Source organism: Coturnix japonica, chromosome 3 (genome assembly GCF_001577835.2).
Source record: "Coturnix japonica isolate 7356 chromosome 3, Coturnix japonica 2.1, whole genome shotgun sequence".
NCBI lineage: Eukaryota > Metazoa > Chordata > Aves > Galliformes > Phasianidae > Coturnix > Coturnix japonica.
The window spans coordinates 74892741-74912288 of record NC_029518.1 but is presented as its reverse complement, the minus strand read 5'-3'; the positions used below and the strand labels follow the sequence as shown (position 1 = coordinate 74912288).

The 19548-nt window shown below is 37.3% G+C and overlaps 1 protein-coding gene across 47 annotated transcripts in view; it reads left to right on the top strand.

Moving 5' to 3' along the window:
• RIMS1 (regulating synaptic membrane exocytosis 1) overlaps window positions 1-19548 on the top strand; it is a 276215-nt gene that overhangs the window by 124367 nt on the left and 132300 nt on the right. For 42 of the 47 annotated variants that reach the window (XM_032443361.1, XM_032443345.1, XM_032443341.1 and 39 more), the window contains exons 4-6: window positions 4251-4298; window positions 7797-8140; window positions 9723-10591. In XM_032443361.1, coding sequence (XP_032299252.1) covers window positions 4251-4298; window positions 7797-8140; window positions 9723-10591 — 1261 coding nt within the window. The remainder of the gene's footprint in view (window positions 1-4250; window positions 4299-7796; window positions 8141-9722; window positions 10592-19548) is intronic. The other 5 variants (XM_032443344.1, XM_032443343.1, XM_032443350.1 and 2 more) reach the window with 2 other exon arrangements.

Below are 19548 nucleotides of genomic sequence, written 5' to 3'. Positions count from 1 at the left end.
TTACCTTATTTTGTTGGAATTCTGTCATTTTTACTTTTTTTTTTCTTCTGTGTTCCATGTATATCTGTAACTATGGAAACCGTGAAGTGATTAAGAGTACAGTTGATGCATTTGTGGCTCATCAAGACAGCCAAATGTTCAAGTAATTAGGCAAAACTTTTTTTTTTTTCTTTTTTTAAGAAAGGTTAAAAAATGCAGAAAATAATTGATGAGATTTTTGATGATGATTTCTAGTATATCCTAATGGTATATGACATTGGGAGGTTGCTAGAAAATGGGGCTACCAATTTACAGCTACTGCGTTATTAGAAGTAAATTGAGAAACTGACGTTAATTCAGGCAAGAGAAGTAATTTTAATAAAGAAACTTATTTATTTATTCATTTATGATGAATTCATAAAGCTTAGAGCTTTCTGAAGCTATGATTATTGTTGGTACTTAGAATTCCTCACTTACTGAGGAAGCGAAAGTACCAAAGTGGAACTAGATAGTATGCACAAATAAAGGAGGAGTGAGCACTCCAATATTCAAAAACTGATCAGTTTTTCTCCTCTACAGGAGCTGTGAAGAAATCAAACCATTGAGATGTTTCAGATTCAGTGGTATGAGCCTTACTGTGGCCTGTGGCTGATAAGTTATTGTAATATTTTAACACTAACTTTGTTGAGGGTTATTCTTTGTTTCCAAAAAATGAAATTCTTAAGACCAGATGAAGACAGTGCAAATGATTTAAACTTACTATACCTCTTTGATTTTTAGCCAGATAGGATGAATCATACTTTCCTTCATTCCTCCATTTTCTTCTCCTGGTATTATGTCAGATTCTAAGTTCTGTAAATTGTTGGTCATTTTAGTTAGAACTAAAACAGGTTTTACCAAACTCAAAACTATTGCTGTGAGGAAGTTCAGATCTGAGGTTTCACAGACTTGACCAAGCTCTAGTCTTGTTGTACAATCACAATTTTAACAGATTTATTTGCAGGTAGAGAGGATTTCAAGCTGTTGTAAATGTACTGGTGTGGATTTTTAAACAAAACTCCGTCTTCTCCACTAGCAAACATGGTTTCTTCCTCACTTGAACTCCAAAGGCGTTCTCAGAGAAGTACATTGTGATACTGACTGGGTCCAGGATGTGCTCTATTTTAGAGATATTTCATATGATAACTTTATAATTGCCTGAATTTATCACTTCCAGCACTCAGTTTACTGCAGGATTATTCTAGAAACGTTTAATCTTTGTAGATGTTGTCAGGAGCTTTCTGAAAGATTGGCAGCTGTATCTGAGCTCTTGGCAGCAATGCATGTGTAGAAAGTTGTTTTTTATTTTAATTTTATCTTAAGATGACTAGTAATGCTGTTGATAGCAGGTGTATCAACAAAATTGACATTTAAAATGACTCTTATTAACTGGACTTCTTGCTCTACTGCACATTTCGTGTTTCTTTTTACAGACAGTTTATTACTGTAGATGTAGCTTAGGATGGCAGGATTATGATTTTTGAGATTCATACAGGGTTCAGTTACCTAAAAGTTTTGATGCCATTTGATGGCCTATATTACAAGACACATGTGTGTGGCTGGTAGAAGTGTTATAACAGTTGTGGCAGGCTTATGCCCTCTGAATTGGTCTGTGGCAGCCAGTTGGGATGTGCTGACTTATCTCTAGTGACGCAAACCTACATTAAGCATGATGTTCCATTTTATTTCATTGTGTCTGCTTGAGAGTTAGTGTGTTCTCATTGGATCCTGTTGGCTGTATTAACTAGATATCCATTGACAAGAATGAAAACTTTAATAACTGTCATGCCTAGAGACACTTCCATGTAAACACAGAAGTCTTCATGTCATCCTCAGCTGTACACATGAAAATTGATTTATAAAGTTAACTTTTCAGTTAACTATGAAACCTGAGCAGAAAAAGTATGTGAAATGCTACCTCTGGTACACATGAGCAAATCAGGAGAGGTGGGCTTTTAATCATACCTCATGGATGCTGTCAGTCAAATATCTGAGTGGCAGTGCAGATTTTAAGATGACAAGTAGTCCAGTGGGTTTTCTTTTCCTTCAGGCATATTTTGAAGTGCAATTGCTAGGTGTATTCTGTGATGTTGATAAAAGATTGCACTGGGATGTTTACAGGGCATTTACTAAGTTGCCTTTTATTTTTTTCTTGGAGTTTATAGGAATACTATCTCATGAATACTTCTGTGCCAATTCAAAATTTGATTGCATTTCTCCACTGGGGTAAAATATTGTTGGAGAGTGTGAGGAGAAAAGGGGAAAGAAACCAATCAGTTTTCGGCAGAAGCTGCCTCATTTTCTTAGAAAGTTGGGATAAAAATATCTAGCAGAAATCCTAAATTATGAAGAAAGTCTGTTCTGTGCAGAGTGGAAGAACAGGGAGTGCTAAAATGGTGATATATCACAGTCCTGAAATGACTGTGAGCCCTGTATGTCTGATGAGCATCAGGGTGAGCAAAGCAGTCCCCTCCCTGCTCAGAGAGGCAAGAAGCAGAATTAATTGTTCTTTTGAACTCTTGTTCCAGAGGAGAGGCTGCAGCAAAAGCAAGACCTAGATTCCTAGTCTACCTATGTACTAACAAATTGACATAGTCTGGGTCTGCTCCTGAGCTGGTAACCTGACAGAAGGCTACGTGACTTACTGTTGATCTTCTGCCCACTAGTACATTCTTGTCATGAGGCAGTTAGCATGCAGCCACCTTGCTTTGAAGAGCCTTGTATAAGTGCAGATTGTTTCATGCCATTTTGCTTCAGTGTTCAAAAATGTTTGTGTAAGCGTAATGTGCTGTTATTTGAGATGTTTTAAGATGTAGTTTTCCAAGAGACAGTAAGCCACAGCCTTGGAGAAACATCTCTCCATTTGCCTCAATTTTTGACATTATTTTAATTGCTCATCATATCCTTCCATGAGAAAGATCGCTGTGACAAAACAATTAACCAAACTAAAAAAATGCAGATAAGTTTCTACTATGTTTTTAAGTTCAGCTGGTTACTTCGAGCTAACAGTCAAGAAGAAGATGCAGTGGATTATGTGATATTGTGAAGATGAAAGCAAGGAAGGAAGAGCCCTAACCAGGATAGGGAGAAAGAAGACCAAGTGAGGGGGAGAAGAGCTGTGAAAAGACCTTTGCTTTTGGTGGCTGGGAGACATTAGATGTAATCAGCTGCCTATATAATTTTGAAAAAATATATTTGATGAAAGCTTGGTTTCACAAGCATATTTTCATTAGAAGGAATATTTATTGCTTATTTTGAGTTTAGACTTTTGAATGTAAGCACTGATATAGATTCTCAGCTTCATTTCCTTATGATTTCATGGAGTGTAGGAGTTACAACCCTTTAGCTACTCTTTTATTATGTAATTCATTTTGATGTAGTAAGAGGTGAATGCAGTGCTGCATACTGATTTGCTTACTTCTTCTTTTCTGTAAGCTGAGAAAAATGAAGTGTTATGTAGTTTAACTCGATTGTATGAATGGAAAGTATCATGATATAAAATTAATAACGTTCCTTCCCTCTGACTTTAAAGCAATGGTGTTGGATGGTGGCACAGCTCTGCTGAAGTTTATGGGGTATGTAGTTGAGAAAAGGGGGTCTGCCTAATTCGATCTGCTTGAAATGACTAGTGTCTTCCAGAAGTATATAGAAGAAGGAGGCTAAAGAAACACAAAAAGAAAGTAATAAACAGAAAAGACATTGTGTAGACATCTTTCAGAAAGGAAGTAGTTCTGATAGCATGAAGGTTCAGTAAGGATTACCTTGTGGCCTGCTATACTAATGTACCTAATTAAACCTAATTTCTTATGCATAGATGGTGTTTGTGCACTTGTGAGTTTGCCATTTCTGAGCTCATGAGGGGTGAAGGATTGTACTCACAATAAAGCCTCCCAAGTGTCTGGGCTTGGGTAAAGGATTCTGGGGAGTTTGCTCCAACTTCATTGTGAGTTTGGGTTGTCAAGAGGCACAGAAATATGGTATAAAATTTGTTTCTCTTCTAACATGATCTTAGCTTCCCAGTGCATGTTTGAGTGAAGTCTCCAAATTAGAATATGGAAAAACACAAAACTCCCACAAACCTATTTCTTCACTCTAAAATACAGTTTTAAAATATTTAATCATGAAAAAGTGTTCTTATTTTCATAACTGAAAATGCTCTTTTTCTCTGTGTGCATGGTTGTATATATTGTTTACTGTGGGCTCTTTCAAGTTGGAATTTCATGTTGTGTTAGTACAGGAATACTGTTCCTACTCATTGTGGATCACCAGTACCTGTAAGAGTAAGTTTGAGGAATATTTTTTTTCTGTGAATGAAATACCCCGTATTCCACTTGAAGGCAAGCATGGAATCCCTCTAAGCATGTTTTCACGCAGCCTGTAAAGTTTTGGACGTGAATCTATGTGGGAATTGACCCACCACTGCTGAATTCTGTATGTGCCACATTGTTTCTGTTGTGTAGCAGTAAAGCCCAGATCCCTTTGCTATGCAGTGCAAATGAACATTTTTCCTGAGCCATGCAAATGAACTCTTTGGATGAAGAGCACCCCTTTCTTGGTTCACTTCATGTGCGGGTATGTGTTGATTTATGGGAGGATGCTATAAACCAGCCACAAACCCAATAACAAAAAACAAAAAATGCTATACATGTCTTGATTGAGTTACTATAGTGCTGCACTAGAGCTCACCATCCAGAAAAGAGTAAGCAAACTACTTTTGACATGACAGGCCAGAGGAAAATTATCTAACACCATTTTACTGATGCATTGCATGGAGGCCCAGAAGCCACATTAGAGAACTTTAATCCTTCATCAGAGCATTTGTTTGGTTGCCTAACATCTGTGGATTGTTAAGATAAGTTATTACACAGACCTGCTTTCGTTTAGATTAGTTTGGATCACATCCCAGTATATTCAATCAGGATATAATTCCTGCATGCCGCTAAATTGCTTGCTCCACATACTTCTCTAAAAATGTTTTTCAATATACAGTTTTTATTTCTAAAAATGGTTTTTAGTATACAGTTTTATCACTGAAACTGTTATACCACCTCAAGCTTTTGTGGTTTTTTTTTTTTGTTTTTTTTTTTTTTTTGTTTGTTTTTGTTTTCATTTTAAAGAAAAGCTTTTTTTTATTTTTTCTTTTGGTCTGAATGTATCTCAAGGCAAACATAGCATTTGTTTAAGTCCTGAAGAGAATCCTAAAGAGGGATGATAGTGTAGATTCTTGTGAGTATAATGCCGATATTCTGTGTCTGCAATCTGTGGTGACTGGTTTGTATTTTGTGTCTAATTTGTGGCAATTAAAGACAGCTATAAGAAAATGCTTTTTTTTTTGTATTTATGTGTCTAGTATTTCTCTTTTGTATTCTGTGTTTATTTGCATCTATTTGTGCATTGGTTGTTCCTACTTGTTTGGATTTCGTAGTAGTTTTGTAAAACTAAAATATCAAAGTGATTATGTAAAGTAATGATAATCTTTGACATTTATTACATGCTTTTATACATATTTTAAAAGATAAAATATATTAAATTGTAAATGAAGTCTGTTACTCCTTTAATGTGCTAGTGTATACTTACATCCACATGAAAGAAAATTAGAGTATTTCACTTCATTTTATTTAACAAGCTTTGCTTTGTTATATTTTTATTAAGTCTTTTTCAGCTTTTCCTCTGAGTCAGTGAAATATAGGCCATGCCATATTTCTGATTGATGACTTGAGTTTATGGAACCAACATAAATTTTACACATAAACGTGTGTGCATGCACACACTTGCTGTCTAATGAGATAACAGCTTTTTCCAGAGCCTATAAAGGCATTTCTACATCTGAATTCTTTTTTATTTTAAGCCTTGCTGGTATTTTGAATACCTATAATAATAATAATATCAGACTGAAATCTATTCGGCTGATACAGTTTGATAACCAGATTTGCTGTTTTTAGATGCCTTCTAGATGAAGGAAATACAACATCGTGGAATCAGGACATTTTCTCTTCAAGGACCATTGTTTATTTTGATGAATTTGCTACTTCTCTTGTTCTTGTTTTTTGTTATCTATCCATTTTTTTCATAAGACATATATATATATGTATATATATACACACACATATATACATATATATATATACACACACATACACACACACATATATAAGTATATGTGTGTGTATATATATAAAAATATGAAATGATATTTTTGTTTTTTATATATATATATATATATATACCTTTTTTTTTTTTTTTTTTTTTTTTTTTCCTGGAGTAATAGTAGCTTTAAAAAAAATTAATTAATTGAAGTTTTTAAATTGTTGTTTTACTATCCTTCCTACATAGAAAAAATGTGAAGGGGTCCAGATACAGGGAAAAGTTTGAGTCTTCTTAGCATGGTTTGGTCAAATGGTAGAGAAACAGCAATGGAAGTTGTAATGTATTCTTAAAAAAAAACAGATAGACTCTTCTAGGGTGTTTATAAATAAATCTCCATTATCTTATATGTGTTAAAAGTCTAAAATTTTAGTTTTACCATAGCAGGCATGCACATCCTTCCAAGCTGGAGAGTAAGAGCTTGCTGTCAGAGCTTTGTCCTGTTGCAATTTCCTCCCTGTAATAATTATTTTTTTCTGTTCTTTTTCATTGTAAATGTTGTATCATTTTACCACAGTTGTATCATTCCTCTGTTGACACAAAATAATTTAAACATATATTCTTTCAGTACAACTTCTGTTATCCTTCCTGCTGTCTTCCTTAGCTTTACTCATTCATTTTCTTCTTTCCACATTCAACTCTTTTTTTTTTTTTTTCCCTTTTGCTCTTCAGTTTTCAAACTTTCCCTCTCATCTTCATTTCTGAAAGAATTCAGACCTCATATATTCTTCATGCATTTTGTCTTTGTTCTTCTGCCTCAGAAACTCCTTTTGTCTTTGTCTCGTTTATTAAAAAAAAATATTCCCGGACTTTGTTCTGCTCAAGAATCTTTTATTTTTTGCTGGTGATTCATTCCTGCATTTAAGACTGTGTTCTGCAGTATGTAGACCTGTACAGTCTCGCTTTATTGTATGTGCTCCTGTTTATCTATGTATCTGAAACTTATGCAAAAATCCTCTGCAGCACCATTGATGAACTCAGCTTAATTGTGATTGTCAGGTATTCATTTGTTTGTTTATTTATGATTTATCAATGTAAATTAGGGAGATGGTATTTGATAATTTTCAAGTAGTACAAAATATGATACTGTTGGTGCATTTAGTTCTCTATTAGTAGGTTTTATATAGGTCCTTCCTTACATCTCTGGTAAGTAGCTGTTGTGGATGTAGCTAAATGTACATGCAGTAAATGTTGATGTATTTATGGAATTATAGTATGTGATACAAAGGAAAACTAAAGGGAAATGCCATGTCAGTTTTCTGTGGCAATGGCTGGACCAGCACCTGGGCAAAGCTCTGCCACCCAGTTCCAGGCTTTGCCCAGCCTGCTGGTCCTCACCATAGCCAGAATACAACCACTCTGAATCAAGGGAGCTAGGGCTGGGCTGAGGAGGGTTGCTATACTGGCATATATTGACAGCATATTTTGGAGAAGCTTGCAGAGCATGTGCCTGTAGGATGCTTGGCTCTGGCCAGTGCAGGTAGCGCTTGGAGAAGCATGTTTGAGCACTGGCATGAGCACAAACCTCATCAGTTTAGAGGAAATGGGAGGCAGTAGCTGACCATGACAGAGCGAGCATTTGCTCCTGGGTCTGAGGGATAGCTGCACTGACACTTCTTGTTGTCTTTAACTAGGTTATGTGGGTATGCAATTTATGTCGAAAGCAACAAGAAATCTTAACAAAATCTGGAGCGTGGTTTTTTGGAAGTGGACCACAGCCATCACCCAGCCAGGATGGAACACTGAGTGATACGGCAACTGGTGCAAGCTCCGATGCACCAAGAGAAAAGAAAGCCAGGCTTCAAGAGAGGTCAAGATCACAGACTCCTTTAAGCACAGCAGCTGCCTCATCACAGGAGATCTCTCCTTCCAGTGTTCAATCCGACCGGAGGAAAGGAGCTGAAGTTTCACAGCCAGCTATGGGCCTGGACCAAAAGCAAGTTTCATCAAGATCTAGAAGTGAGCCTCCAAGAGAGAGGTAAGGCTTTCTGCCTTTGCAGAGCCTCGCAGTTATAGATACTTGTGCCACAACATTTGCACAGGGCTTTTGGCTGGTATGTGAGTCTAGAGCCATGCAAGGTCAAATTGATTCACTTACTGGGAAGGATTAAGTGTACATAAGCAAATACATCATCTGAAGTGTGATTTTGTACTGAGCAACAGAAATGGGGGGGAGGAGAGAAAGTAAATAAGTGTTTTTTTAAGGATACACTTTTTTAAAGGCATACACTTTTAGTATTGCATATTGAACATTCATGATGAGCAGTAATTGCACTATCTTGAAGTCAGAGTAAGTTGCAAGAAAAACTGAAACCAACCAGAAGAAACTATTATGTGTTATAAAGGGGGGGACTATAAGGAAAAAGGGCATAGACTCTTTAGCAGGGGTCTGCTGTAATAGGACAAGGGGAAATGGTTTCAAACTAATAGAGGGCAGATTTAGATTGAATATGAGGAAAATGTTTTTTACAATAAGGGTGGTGAGACACATGAACAGGTTACCCAGAGTGCTGGTGGATGCCCAGTCCTATTCAAGGTCAGGATAGATGGGGCTCTGTGTGCCTTGATGTAGCTGTAGGTGTCCGTGTTCACTGCAGGGGAGAAGGACTAGATGGCCTTTAAAGTCCCTTGTGACTCAGTTGATTTTATGATTCTGTATTTTAAGTTGCTAAATGAGTAAATTCCTGATCTGCACTGGTTGTAATGAACTGGGCGAGGAATGTCAAATGAAGGGAGGAAAATGTGATGAATCACTTGCTGCTCTTTTGGTTGCTGACTGCCAGATGACAGAGCAAATTATGAGGGCCCCTGTGGCGACAAAATAAGATTCTGCAGTGGTAGATTCTCCCTTGGATCAAAAAATTGATCATTTTTTTCCATAGCTTTTCAAGCAGAAGAATAAATGAGAATGGCCAGAATACACCTATTGTGTAGGTGAGATCAGTGCCAGTTTAACAGGAGCAAAACTCCAGTTAGGGTTATGCATAGGTAAAATGGAAACCAATATCTGATGCCCTCCCCTTATTCTGTTTACTCTTTTTTTCCCTGAAGTTGAGAAGGGCCACAGAGAATTCATCGTACAGTTGAAGGACACGTATGCATCAAAAGGCTTTCTATTTCTGCTTTGCTATCCAAAAAATGAGATGGTTGTGTTAATAATGCAATAGCAATGTTCTCTACCTTTTGCTGAGACTTTCAAAGGAAGTCCAGTGTTTTTGAATGGAGACCATTGGCGATGAGCCAACATATTGCCAACAGCTCAGGAAGAAGATGATGTGGAGGTAAAAAGGAGAGACAGGCTTAACTTGGATCATATCCAACTCTGTCTGTCCAATAGGGTACATCTGTGAAAAATCTGTGATATGTAATCTGAAAATGTATCAGTGTGAAAGGTAAGAGGAAAGGAAGACTCAGCGCCACAAAATCAGTCCTATTGGCTTTGATTTGGTGTGGGTTCATCAAAATATGGCATTTTGCTGTATGTATATTACAGTATTTTATGCAAGTATTCTTTCTGTGCATTAAATTTTTCAAATTACTGTATTCCCTTTTCATTGCAGGAAGAAGACGTTGGTTTCAGACCAGAATGGCAAAGTTGTAAAGAGTGAGCGTAAGCGTGTGCCAAAAACCTCACTTCAAAAAGAAGGACCAGCAGATGATAGGGAACGTAAAGAAAGGCATGAAAATAGAAGACTGGAAAAAGGGAAGTCACAGGACTATCCTGACTTGCCAGAAAAACTTGAGGAAGGCAAAGTGCCTGATGATGAAAAGCAAAGGAAGGAAGATGAATATCATACTCGATACAGGAGTGACCCCAATCTGGCAAGATATCCTGTTAAACCACATCCCGAGGAGCAGCAAATGCGCATGCATGCCAAGGTTTCTAAAGCGCGGCATGAGAGAAGACACAGTGATGTAGCTTTGCCACACACAGAAATGGAGGAAGCGGAGGTACCTGAGAATAACTTAGGAAAACGCTCACAATTACAGGGAACTCAGGACAGAAAATCTCTTGTGGAAACTCAGAGGTCGTACTCTATAGACAGAACAGGTGATGTAAGAATTTCTGTTTCTAAACAATTAACTAATCATAGTCCACCAACTCTCAGGCATAGTCCAGTTCCAATAGAACACGTAGAATACAAGAACCACGATACCTTTAAAAAACAGAGCCGCCTTGATCCTAGCTCTGCTATTCTCATGCGAAAAGCAAAGCGGGAGAAAATGGAGACCATGCTAAGGAATGATTCCCTTAGCTCTGACCAGTCGGAATCAGTGCGGCCATCCCCTCCAAAGCCTCATAGAGCAAAAAGAGGCGGAAAGAAAAGGCAGATGTCAGTTAGTAGCTCAGAGGAAGAAGGGGCATCAACACCAGAATATACTAGCTGTGAAGATGTGGAGATAGAAAGTGAAAGTGTTAGTGAAAAAGGTAAGGACCTTTATATATATTATGCACATGGCCATGGTTATGGGAAAAAAAAAAAAAAAAAAAAAAGAAAAGAAAAAAGAAAAAAGAACAAACCAAAAACCAACAGCTGTATTTTACTCTCTCTTTTGCCTCATTTTTGAACATACACCTTTGTTTCTCCCCTTCCAGGTGTTTTGGTTGCTTTTTTTTTCAGCTGAGAAATCTCTTATACCTGTTTAATTTGGTTTGCAAATGTTTCCTTTTGCATTTTTAGATGAGGTTGTTACATAGTAGCATGAACTGATGAGTGCTTCTCATTTTCTTCCCTCTTTAGCAAGAACTGTTAAAGTTCAAGAGTTGTAGTTTATTCTGTTGATGACATTTGTACAGTTGGTCATTGCTTTATCCTTTTATGCCTGTATGCAGAATAACTTTCTTTGAAATCAGTAGAAGCTGAAGATGAGTTTTGTAACAATCTGAGAACACTGTAAAGTATCATAACCTTACTCATACCTCAGTTTTAAGGTATGAGGCATTTTAAGATGTTTTTAAAAATATCAAAGATCTTTCAGTTTGCTGTTAACAGTGATAGACTATGAACCACAGAGAGTTTTATACAGGAAAGATAATTATCTAACCTGTTGTCTAGATGATTTTGATCTGAAGTTTACAAGTACGTCTATGTTCTGTTACTTCAGTTTGATTTTATCTGTTGCTGGTTACACTCAGCGGTAAGGATTTGGTGTAGTCCACTGCATACTTTTAAGCAAAGGCTTTCTTCTTGCTAAAGAAGTTAATCAAATTCATGAATGGTGAGTAGATAAAATAAGGATCACCAGAAAAGGCTGTGATAGATTGCTGTCTGGCTTATAACAGTAGCTTGTCTTTAAGTGATGTTATGTGGAGCTGAATACTTTATGTGTCTTTGGAGCTGGTAGCTGGTAGCTCTTTAACTCTCTGTGTTTGTAACTTGAAAGGTTTCTGCAGGTGTTCATACTCAAAATGCCAATGGCATATCTGCATTCCCTTTTATATCCTGACATGTCTTTGATTCAGATATGCTAATCTGTCTGTCTGTCTTTATCTGATGTTGTAGTCTCCTGATATCCCTTGTATGCATATAAGGAGACATCTGTTTTCCACCCCATCTGAATAACTGTTTGTTTAACTATAAGTACAAACTTTTCCATTCAAAATAGGGAAGCTTGCTTCTATGCTCATTTTTGACGAGCAGAGGTGGTGAACTTGCCCATGAAATCTTGATCCACTTACATCTTAAAAAACAGAAAGAAAGAAAAAAAAAAATCCACCAAAAACCTAAAGAAAGCAAAACAAATAAAACAATAACAATCTATTTTGCATGTGAAGAGTGTTCAGAAATGTTGTGGAGTTTGAATCCTTGCAGTTACTCAAAGTTTAAATGTAGAAGGCTTTGAGCAACCTATTCTTGTTTGCGCTAATTGACCCCACTTTAAGCAAAGGGATTTGAATTAGGGACCCACAGAGATCCCTATGTGTGGGTGTATGCAATGCAGTAGTACCAGAAGGATATCTTTACATTTATTAGGCATGATGTAAAGCTGTCATGGTTTTTGTTTGCTTTTGCTTTTTTGGTCCTGCTTTTGATATAACTGGAAAAGAAGTGAAAGCCTTTGAAGAAGGGATTGTAGTACTGAAGAAGAGCTACACAGTGTGAATAGAAATGAGAAAGCAGGAACATTTTTTGGTAGTACGGTATCTAATTATTTTTAGAATTAAATTTTCATTAGTACTTGAAATAACCTGCAGTATCTTGTAAGGACAGATGGAAAGGCAATAAGTTCTTATTAACTAAGAAAATCTTTTGGAAATCTTTTGGTATCTTAAAAAAACAAAATAAAATAATAATCCTCAGTAGTTATTAAAAGAAGATACAAAATAATGAAAAAATACCACTATTATAATTGAGATCAGAAACCCATCTCCTGTGATTTGACAGCATAATTAAAGCAGAATTTCATCCACCATTCCATTAGTGCTTTGCTGAGAGTTACTGCACAGGTCGTTAGTTGTAGCTCTTTATTTTGTAAGCCCTGGAGGGTCAGGACTCCACCCGCTCATTTAAGTCATGTACTCTGCCCTCATCAGGTTGCATCTCGAGTACTGCATCCAGGTCTAGAGTCCACAGCACAGGAAAGATTTGAAGCTGTTGGAGAGAGTGCAGAAGAGAGCCATGAAAATCTAGGGGCTGTAGCAGCTCTCTTATGAAGACAGGCTGAAGGAACTGGGCTTGTTCAGCCTGGATAAGAGAAAGCTGTGGGAAGGCCTCGTTGAGGCCTTCCAATATTTAAAAGGAGTTTATAAGCAGGAGAGAAATCTAGTTTTTACTTGTAGAGATAGTGATAGGACAAGGGGGAATGGTTTTTAAACTAAAGGAGGCAAAGTTTAGGTTAGATGTTGGGGAAGTTTTTAACTGAGATAGTGGCAAAGTACTGGAATTTGCTGCCCAGATTGATTGTGAATTTCCCAGCCCTGGAGGTGTTAAAGGCTAGGCTGGATGGGGCCCTGAGCAATGTGATCTAGTACCTAATCAAATGGCTAGCAGCACTGCAAACGGCAGGAATTGGAACCTGATGATCCTCGAGGTCCCCTCCAACTCAAGCCATTCTGTGATTCCATGATTCTATAATGATTTTTTTTAATTATTATTTTTTATTTTTTTCCCTTTGGTCAAATTTGTAATGCAGTTCATAGTAGTTTTTGTAGAAGCTGGACAGATAACAGATAACAAACAGTATTGTATGAAATTATTTAGAAACTCAGCTGTGAGATTTATTTCCTGATACATGCTAACTACAGGTTTTACTTTCATTTTTGAGATGAGTTGGATATGATGTGGGACACTTCACAATTTTTATCCAACTACTTTAGTCCTCCACGTAATATTCTATGCATTAGCTTTTCTTCTGAGCATACAAGTACATCGCTCATAATTATTTAATATAGATTACCTCTAAATTACCTTTACTTTCCAGAAACTAAATATCATTGACAATCCAATGCAATTTTGTATCTTTAGTGGAGAACTCAAAAGGTTACATAGCATTTCTTCTATTTCTCATTGGCCAATACATTGGAAGTCTGCACTACCATTCAACAAGACCAGAACAGAATGGAGAGTTGTGCAGGGAGGGACTGGATGAGTAAGTGTAGTCTTGCTCCTGGGGAGAAATAACTTCATGCATCAGTACAGGTTAGGGGATAACCTGCTGGAGAGGAACTCTGTAGTAAAGGACTGAGGGTCCTGGTGGGGAACAAATTGGCTATGAGCCAGCAGTATGCCCTTGTGGCTGGGAAGGCCAGTGGTATCCTGGATGCATTAGGAAAAGTGTGTGGCCAGCATGTAATAAGAGGTGATCTTCCTCTATTCTGTCCTGGTGAGGTCACATTTAGAGTGCTGTGTCTAGATCTGAGCTTCTTGGTTTAAAACAGACAGGGATCTCCTAGAAGTAGTGCAGTGGAGGACCACCAAGATGATAAAAGGTTGAAGCCTAGGGAAAAGAAGACTGAGAGGGGATCTGATAAATGTTCATAAAGATCTCAACGGAGGTGGGAGGCGAATGGGTGAGGCCAGGCTCTTCTTAGTGGTGCACAGCAATAGAACAAGGAGTAATGGCCTGAACTTGAACATAGGATGATTCATACAAGCATGAGGAAAACTGTATGGGTAAGGGTTGCTCATTCTATGGGGATATTCAATACCTGTCTGGATGCCTACCTGTGTGACCCACTGTAGGGTACCTGCTTTAGCAGGGGAATTAGACTCATTATCTTTTGAGGTCCATTCCAATCCCCATGATTCTGTGAACTGTTTAGCAGTGTCAAAAAAGGTTATCTCAAATTTCCTTTTAAAAAATGCTTCACCCTTTAAAATACATTATTAGTCTTTGCTGATTAATCATTTTAATCGTATTATTAATACAGGCTGTAGGAATTCTTATTCTTAAATCCATAATAGTTGAGCATTAGGTACACTGAGTTTCCTATGACAACACCAGACTGGGAAGGCAAAAGGAGCCCTCTTAGAAAATATAAATTGCATTTGTTCTCTCTTTGAAGACTTATTGGGATCATATAAACCAGACAATTACAAATGCAATCCAGATCTAATTTTAAAACAGAACATCTTTTGCCTGATGTAATCCATGCAGAGTTCTAATTAGATTTGGTGAACAGTGAATGAAAGCTGTATTCTTCAAAGTTTAGAAAAAAGAACTTGTGCAGAACTAACAGATTTGTGTGCTGACATGTTTATGCTTAACTTTTTATCCCACTGTAGCTACACAATATGTCTTTGACTTCTGTCATGTAGTCTTTGAGAGCTGAAGATAGTGCTGGCGTTTGGGACAGTGTGAGAAGCTGAAAACTGCTCATGTGCTTGTATGTAAATAGGTGTAATGCTTTTACATTTTGCATAGTAATTTTTTTCCTGTTTTCTTAAATGTACATTTTGTTCATGTGGCTGAGGCTTGAAAATATGATTCATACTGAGGTGTTGATTGCAAACTGGAAGGAACCTAAATAAAGCTTATTTTGTGTACTTGCAACCTTGTGAAGTCTGCAGTGGGGCTTTGTGCTTGGGATGCTCCTGGAGGAAGGGGAGCAGAAATCCAATCCTTGCCCCACCAAGTTCTTCTTCTATAATGTTGGCACCCAAAGTAGGACATGCAAACAGGGTGTATAAATGGGCTGAGGGAAAGTGCCTCTGAAGGGATGCGGAGAAGAGGAGGCTGGTTATAAATGTTCTCAGCCAAGTATTTTCACGTAGGTATTTTAAATCTGTAATGTAGGCAAGTCAAGTTCTACTGTAACATCTGCTGGTGTATTTTTACATCTGTTCACTGGGAGAATTGGGCATGACGTTTTAAAATGAGTGAAATTTGTTTAAATCTGTGACTAAGCTTTAACTTCAAGTAAAATATTCTTGCTATGGAGATTACTAGTTCTTAGAAGTTGGTTCCAGTTCATGTTCTGGTCCATGTGAAACCAAATCTATATCTAATTTTAATGAAACTACAATCTAGCTCTAGTTTCAGAATTTTGGTCAGTGTTAAACTTATTCAATGCATTTAGTACTCTGTACTTTTGAGTAGCTGAAATTACTTATACCTCCATAGCCATTAAAAATAAGTGCTTATTAAATTAGTGTTGGACAGTGAGAAATCTGTTCTGGGTACTTGCAATTAAGTAAAGTGCATGCATGCGTATACAAATGAAATAAGCTGAACATAACTGGAAAAAAAGGTCCCAATGCTTCACTGAGATGCATAGCCATATTACTGGCAGTGTTGCAGCAGATATGTGACTGAATTTTCCTGGTAAGGCATTTTAGCTCGTTTTCTGTAAGAAGTTTGTGAACTGCTGTAAGCTTACATCAAAACTCCTGAGATAACAGACAATGTGATGTTCTCTATGAGCTCAGGCTTTATGTAAAATAGGGGGTAGGAATGACTTGCACTTAGAGATAAAACAAAGCCTGTAAAAATAACTCATAAACTCAAATTCAAATAGATAAAGATTCTTCCCGGTGTTCACAGTTTCTGCCAGTTTTTATGTAAACTCAGTGAGCCTTGTCACTGTGCCCAGGTAGGTTTAGTTATATCTCCTGGAGGAGGCATGTGGAGTTGCCAGTATTACTGAAGAAGAGCTTGTGGAAGGACAGAACTGCCCCCTGACAACTGGAATGGAAATGGACTCTTAGAAGTAGGTTCAGCTGCTGTGGGCTTTTCTCCCACTGACAAGATACTCTCAGATCAGCTGTACAAAAAGTTGATTAATCTGTTCCCATTACCCAGTTTTACATCTCATTGCCAAAGAAGCCTTAGGGAGTGGCTGTTTCTCCAGGCCACTGAAAGGAGGCACTTCAGAAGACATTATTATTTTTTATTTTTTAAACAAACATATTCATCATTTGCATTTAGAATTCTCTTTGAGTCTTTTAAAATTTTTCTCTATGAGCATCTTTCTCTTGTTTTAAAACAGTAACAACAAAAACAAAATAAACCCAGAATAAATAATGGTATTAACTTAGGGCTTATTGTCAGAACATCAGTTGTATGCACTATGGTGGGCCTAATCTTACTTTGACCTAAAAAGTTGCTATAAGGATTAGGAACGAATTTTCTGCTTAAACGTTAAGCAAATGCTTAAGCAAAAAACATGCTCAGTGTTTAGCCCAGCTTACAGATGTGTTGGATATTTGTTTGTTTGGTTGATATATAAAATTTCATTAGTAATGAAAATGCAGTGTAATACATACAGGTCTTTCAAAATGAGATCAGTACATATGGTACTGCTGCTCTAATTTCTAGGTTTAAATCTGAAATTTTTAGAATTAAAGGATATGGGAGAAATCTGAAAGAAAAAGAGGGAATGTAAATTAATTTGTCAGACTTGTCCTGAACTGGATAAAAGAGAACTAGTGATCCCTAGATGTCTTTCACCCATGTCTGTACACCCGTTCAGCCATAGCCTGTATGTGAATAATTTCAGTACCAGCATTAATTTTTCCTGTACTTTGCAATGGGGAAAGAAAAAGAAAAAAAGAAAGAAAGAAAAGGGAGTTGAGAAATGTTTTAAGTTTAAAAAAAAAAAAAAATGGAATTTCGTTAAGGAATGTTGGTAGGGTGCTGCAGCTGACTCTCATCAGAAGCTATAATGACATTATTGCTATTGGTCAAATCTTTTTTTGCTGGAGCCCAAGTTTGCTGAAGATACTGGCTTTTGATGTAGCTCCTCCTTGGGCAGGCAAATTCAAGTGCAAGTTAGGTGCTTGTCAGATGCTTCCTGCAGTTTGTAACATTGAATCGGCAGTCCATTTTAATGAGCTCAAGCCTGTACCTGAGCACAGCTGTAAAAAGTAGGTTTGCCATAGCAACACTTCCTACCAACACTTCATTCCAGCTTACCTTTCAGGCAGGGAAGGACTTTGAATGTGTGTCTTTTACATTCACCATGCTGTAATGCTCAGGAGTTGGGAGAAGTCTGTCTCTATGGAGGCTGTAAAAGAACAGTTTAGAAATAATAGTTAATGTTGGCATCACTATTGCTCAGCAAATTAGAAAGTTGGTATGTGCATACCAGTTTCCATTTTCCTGAAAGCATCTGTTTTTCATTGGCAGTAGGATGGATAAGCAAATAGTTTGGATTAGGGTTAGGTCAAGAAGACCTTTGACTGAAAAAGACTATGTAGCAGGTCCTTTATAGATATTTTATGTTTTGTTCTCATTGGAAAGAAAAAACAAATACTTCACAAAATCTCTTTTTATATCAAAGATAATTCATTGTCCTGTGATGTCAGAGGAAGTCCAGAAGACAGAAGTCAGTAATTCTGACATTGCAGCAGTAATTGTCATAGATCCTCCTCAGTCAAGGAGGATTATAAAAATGATCAGTCTGAGAAGATGCTGTTGGCTTTTTTTGTAGATTAGGTAACTGAGATGTATTGCAATATTACTGGCTCATGAAAGTTAGATAGCAAAGATCTAGGCTACTGCATCAGTAAGGTTTCTGTGATATTGCTGAACAGTTGCTAAGTTCCTTTGCTTCCGTTTGAATTGGTTCAGATCAGAGTTTGAACTAAAAGTGAATTTGAACTAAAAGCTACGGTGTAATGACAGCATGACCTTGATTTATATAAAGCGAAATAAACAGCCAAACTTAGTAGCTCCATCACTGCCCTGTTGATGTGACTGCATTGTTTCTACTTTGGTGCATTTTTCGTCATATGGCTAAGTGTATAAACAGAATACACTTGTATCTGAATAGAAAGAAACATTGATGTACTCTAACAAGCATGGTGGGTGTTTGGGGTGCAGACGTTGGCTTAGGAGCTATTTGTCTTTTTCATCACAGTCATCCCTCTTCTTAGGCTTTGGTTTCCTCTGCAGTTATGAGAAATGACATGCTAAACAATGTTGAAAAGTAAAATGTAGAAGCAGCACAAAAACATTTTTGGATATGTATGTATTTATATTTGTGTATATATAAGAAAACACTATTTTAAATGATAAATGCTCAGTAATTGTCTTGAAAAGTTGTATTTTGCTAAAGAATCTGAAAAAACACAATCTCTATATTGGGCATTACTTGACTGAAAAGAAGATATATACTTTCTACTTTGAAAGTATATAGTGAAAACAAAAATGTTTTAGTTATATTAATGTCAGCCAAACTTTGCATCTAAACCTATCTGATTTTCTCCATCTAATTTAATTGTGGTTGCATAGCCAAAGTGCATCCTAAGTAACACCCAAGTTTTCTGTGATCCCAGAAGTACATTTTGTGGTTTGAAGTACTGCTAGCTGAGCAAAGCACAGGCTTGATTCCTCCCAAGAAGTCTTTGTCACGATACTTTTTTATATCACTATCATTTTGCCACCAGTTGAATTTAATGCTGTGACAGAGACAGGGCCTGAAGGAACAGCATGGAGCTGTGCCAGGGAAGGGGTAGCTGGGGATCAGAGAATGGTTCTGCGCCAGAGAGTGATGGGCACATCCCTGTGCTGCTGAAATTCAATCAGCGTTTGGACAGTGCTCTCAGACAGACATAGGGTTTGATTTTGGGTGATGCTGTGTGGGAATGGGTGTTTGACTCATTGATTGTGGGTCTCTTCCATTTTGGGCTGTTTTGTGAAATGTTTTGCTTCTGTTTTTTCATCTGTTGTGGTAGATGCATGAGAGAAGAGAGCATTCAGAATCCAGGCATGGCACATTCTTTTGAAAATGAAGTGAAGCCTTAATGCTGGCCCTAGCCAAAGAGTAGGAGGTTTTTCAAGGAGAAACATTGGAGAGTCAGTGGGAGAATGGTGTGTGCTGTGGTAGCGCTGACCACTCAGCACGATCTGTCTCTTGTTCCTTTATCATGAAATGCTCTTAAGCTTTACGAGGAAGCTGTACATCTGTTCCCTGGCCAGTTGATGTCCAGATGGTCATCTTTG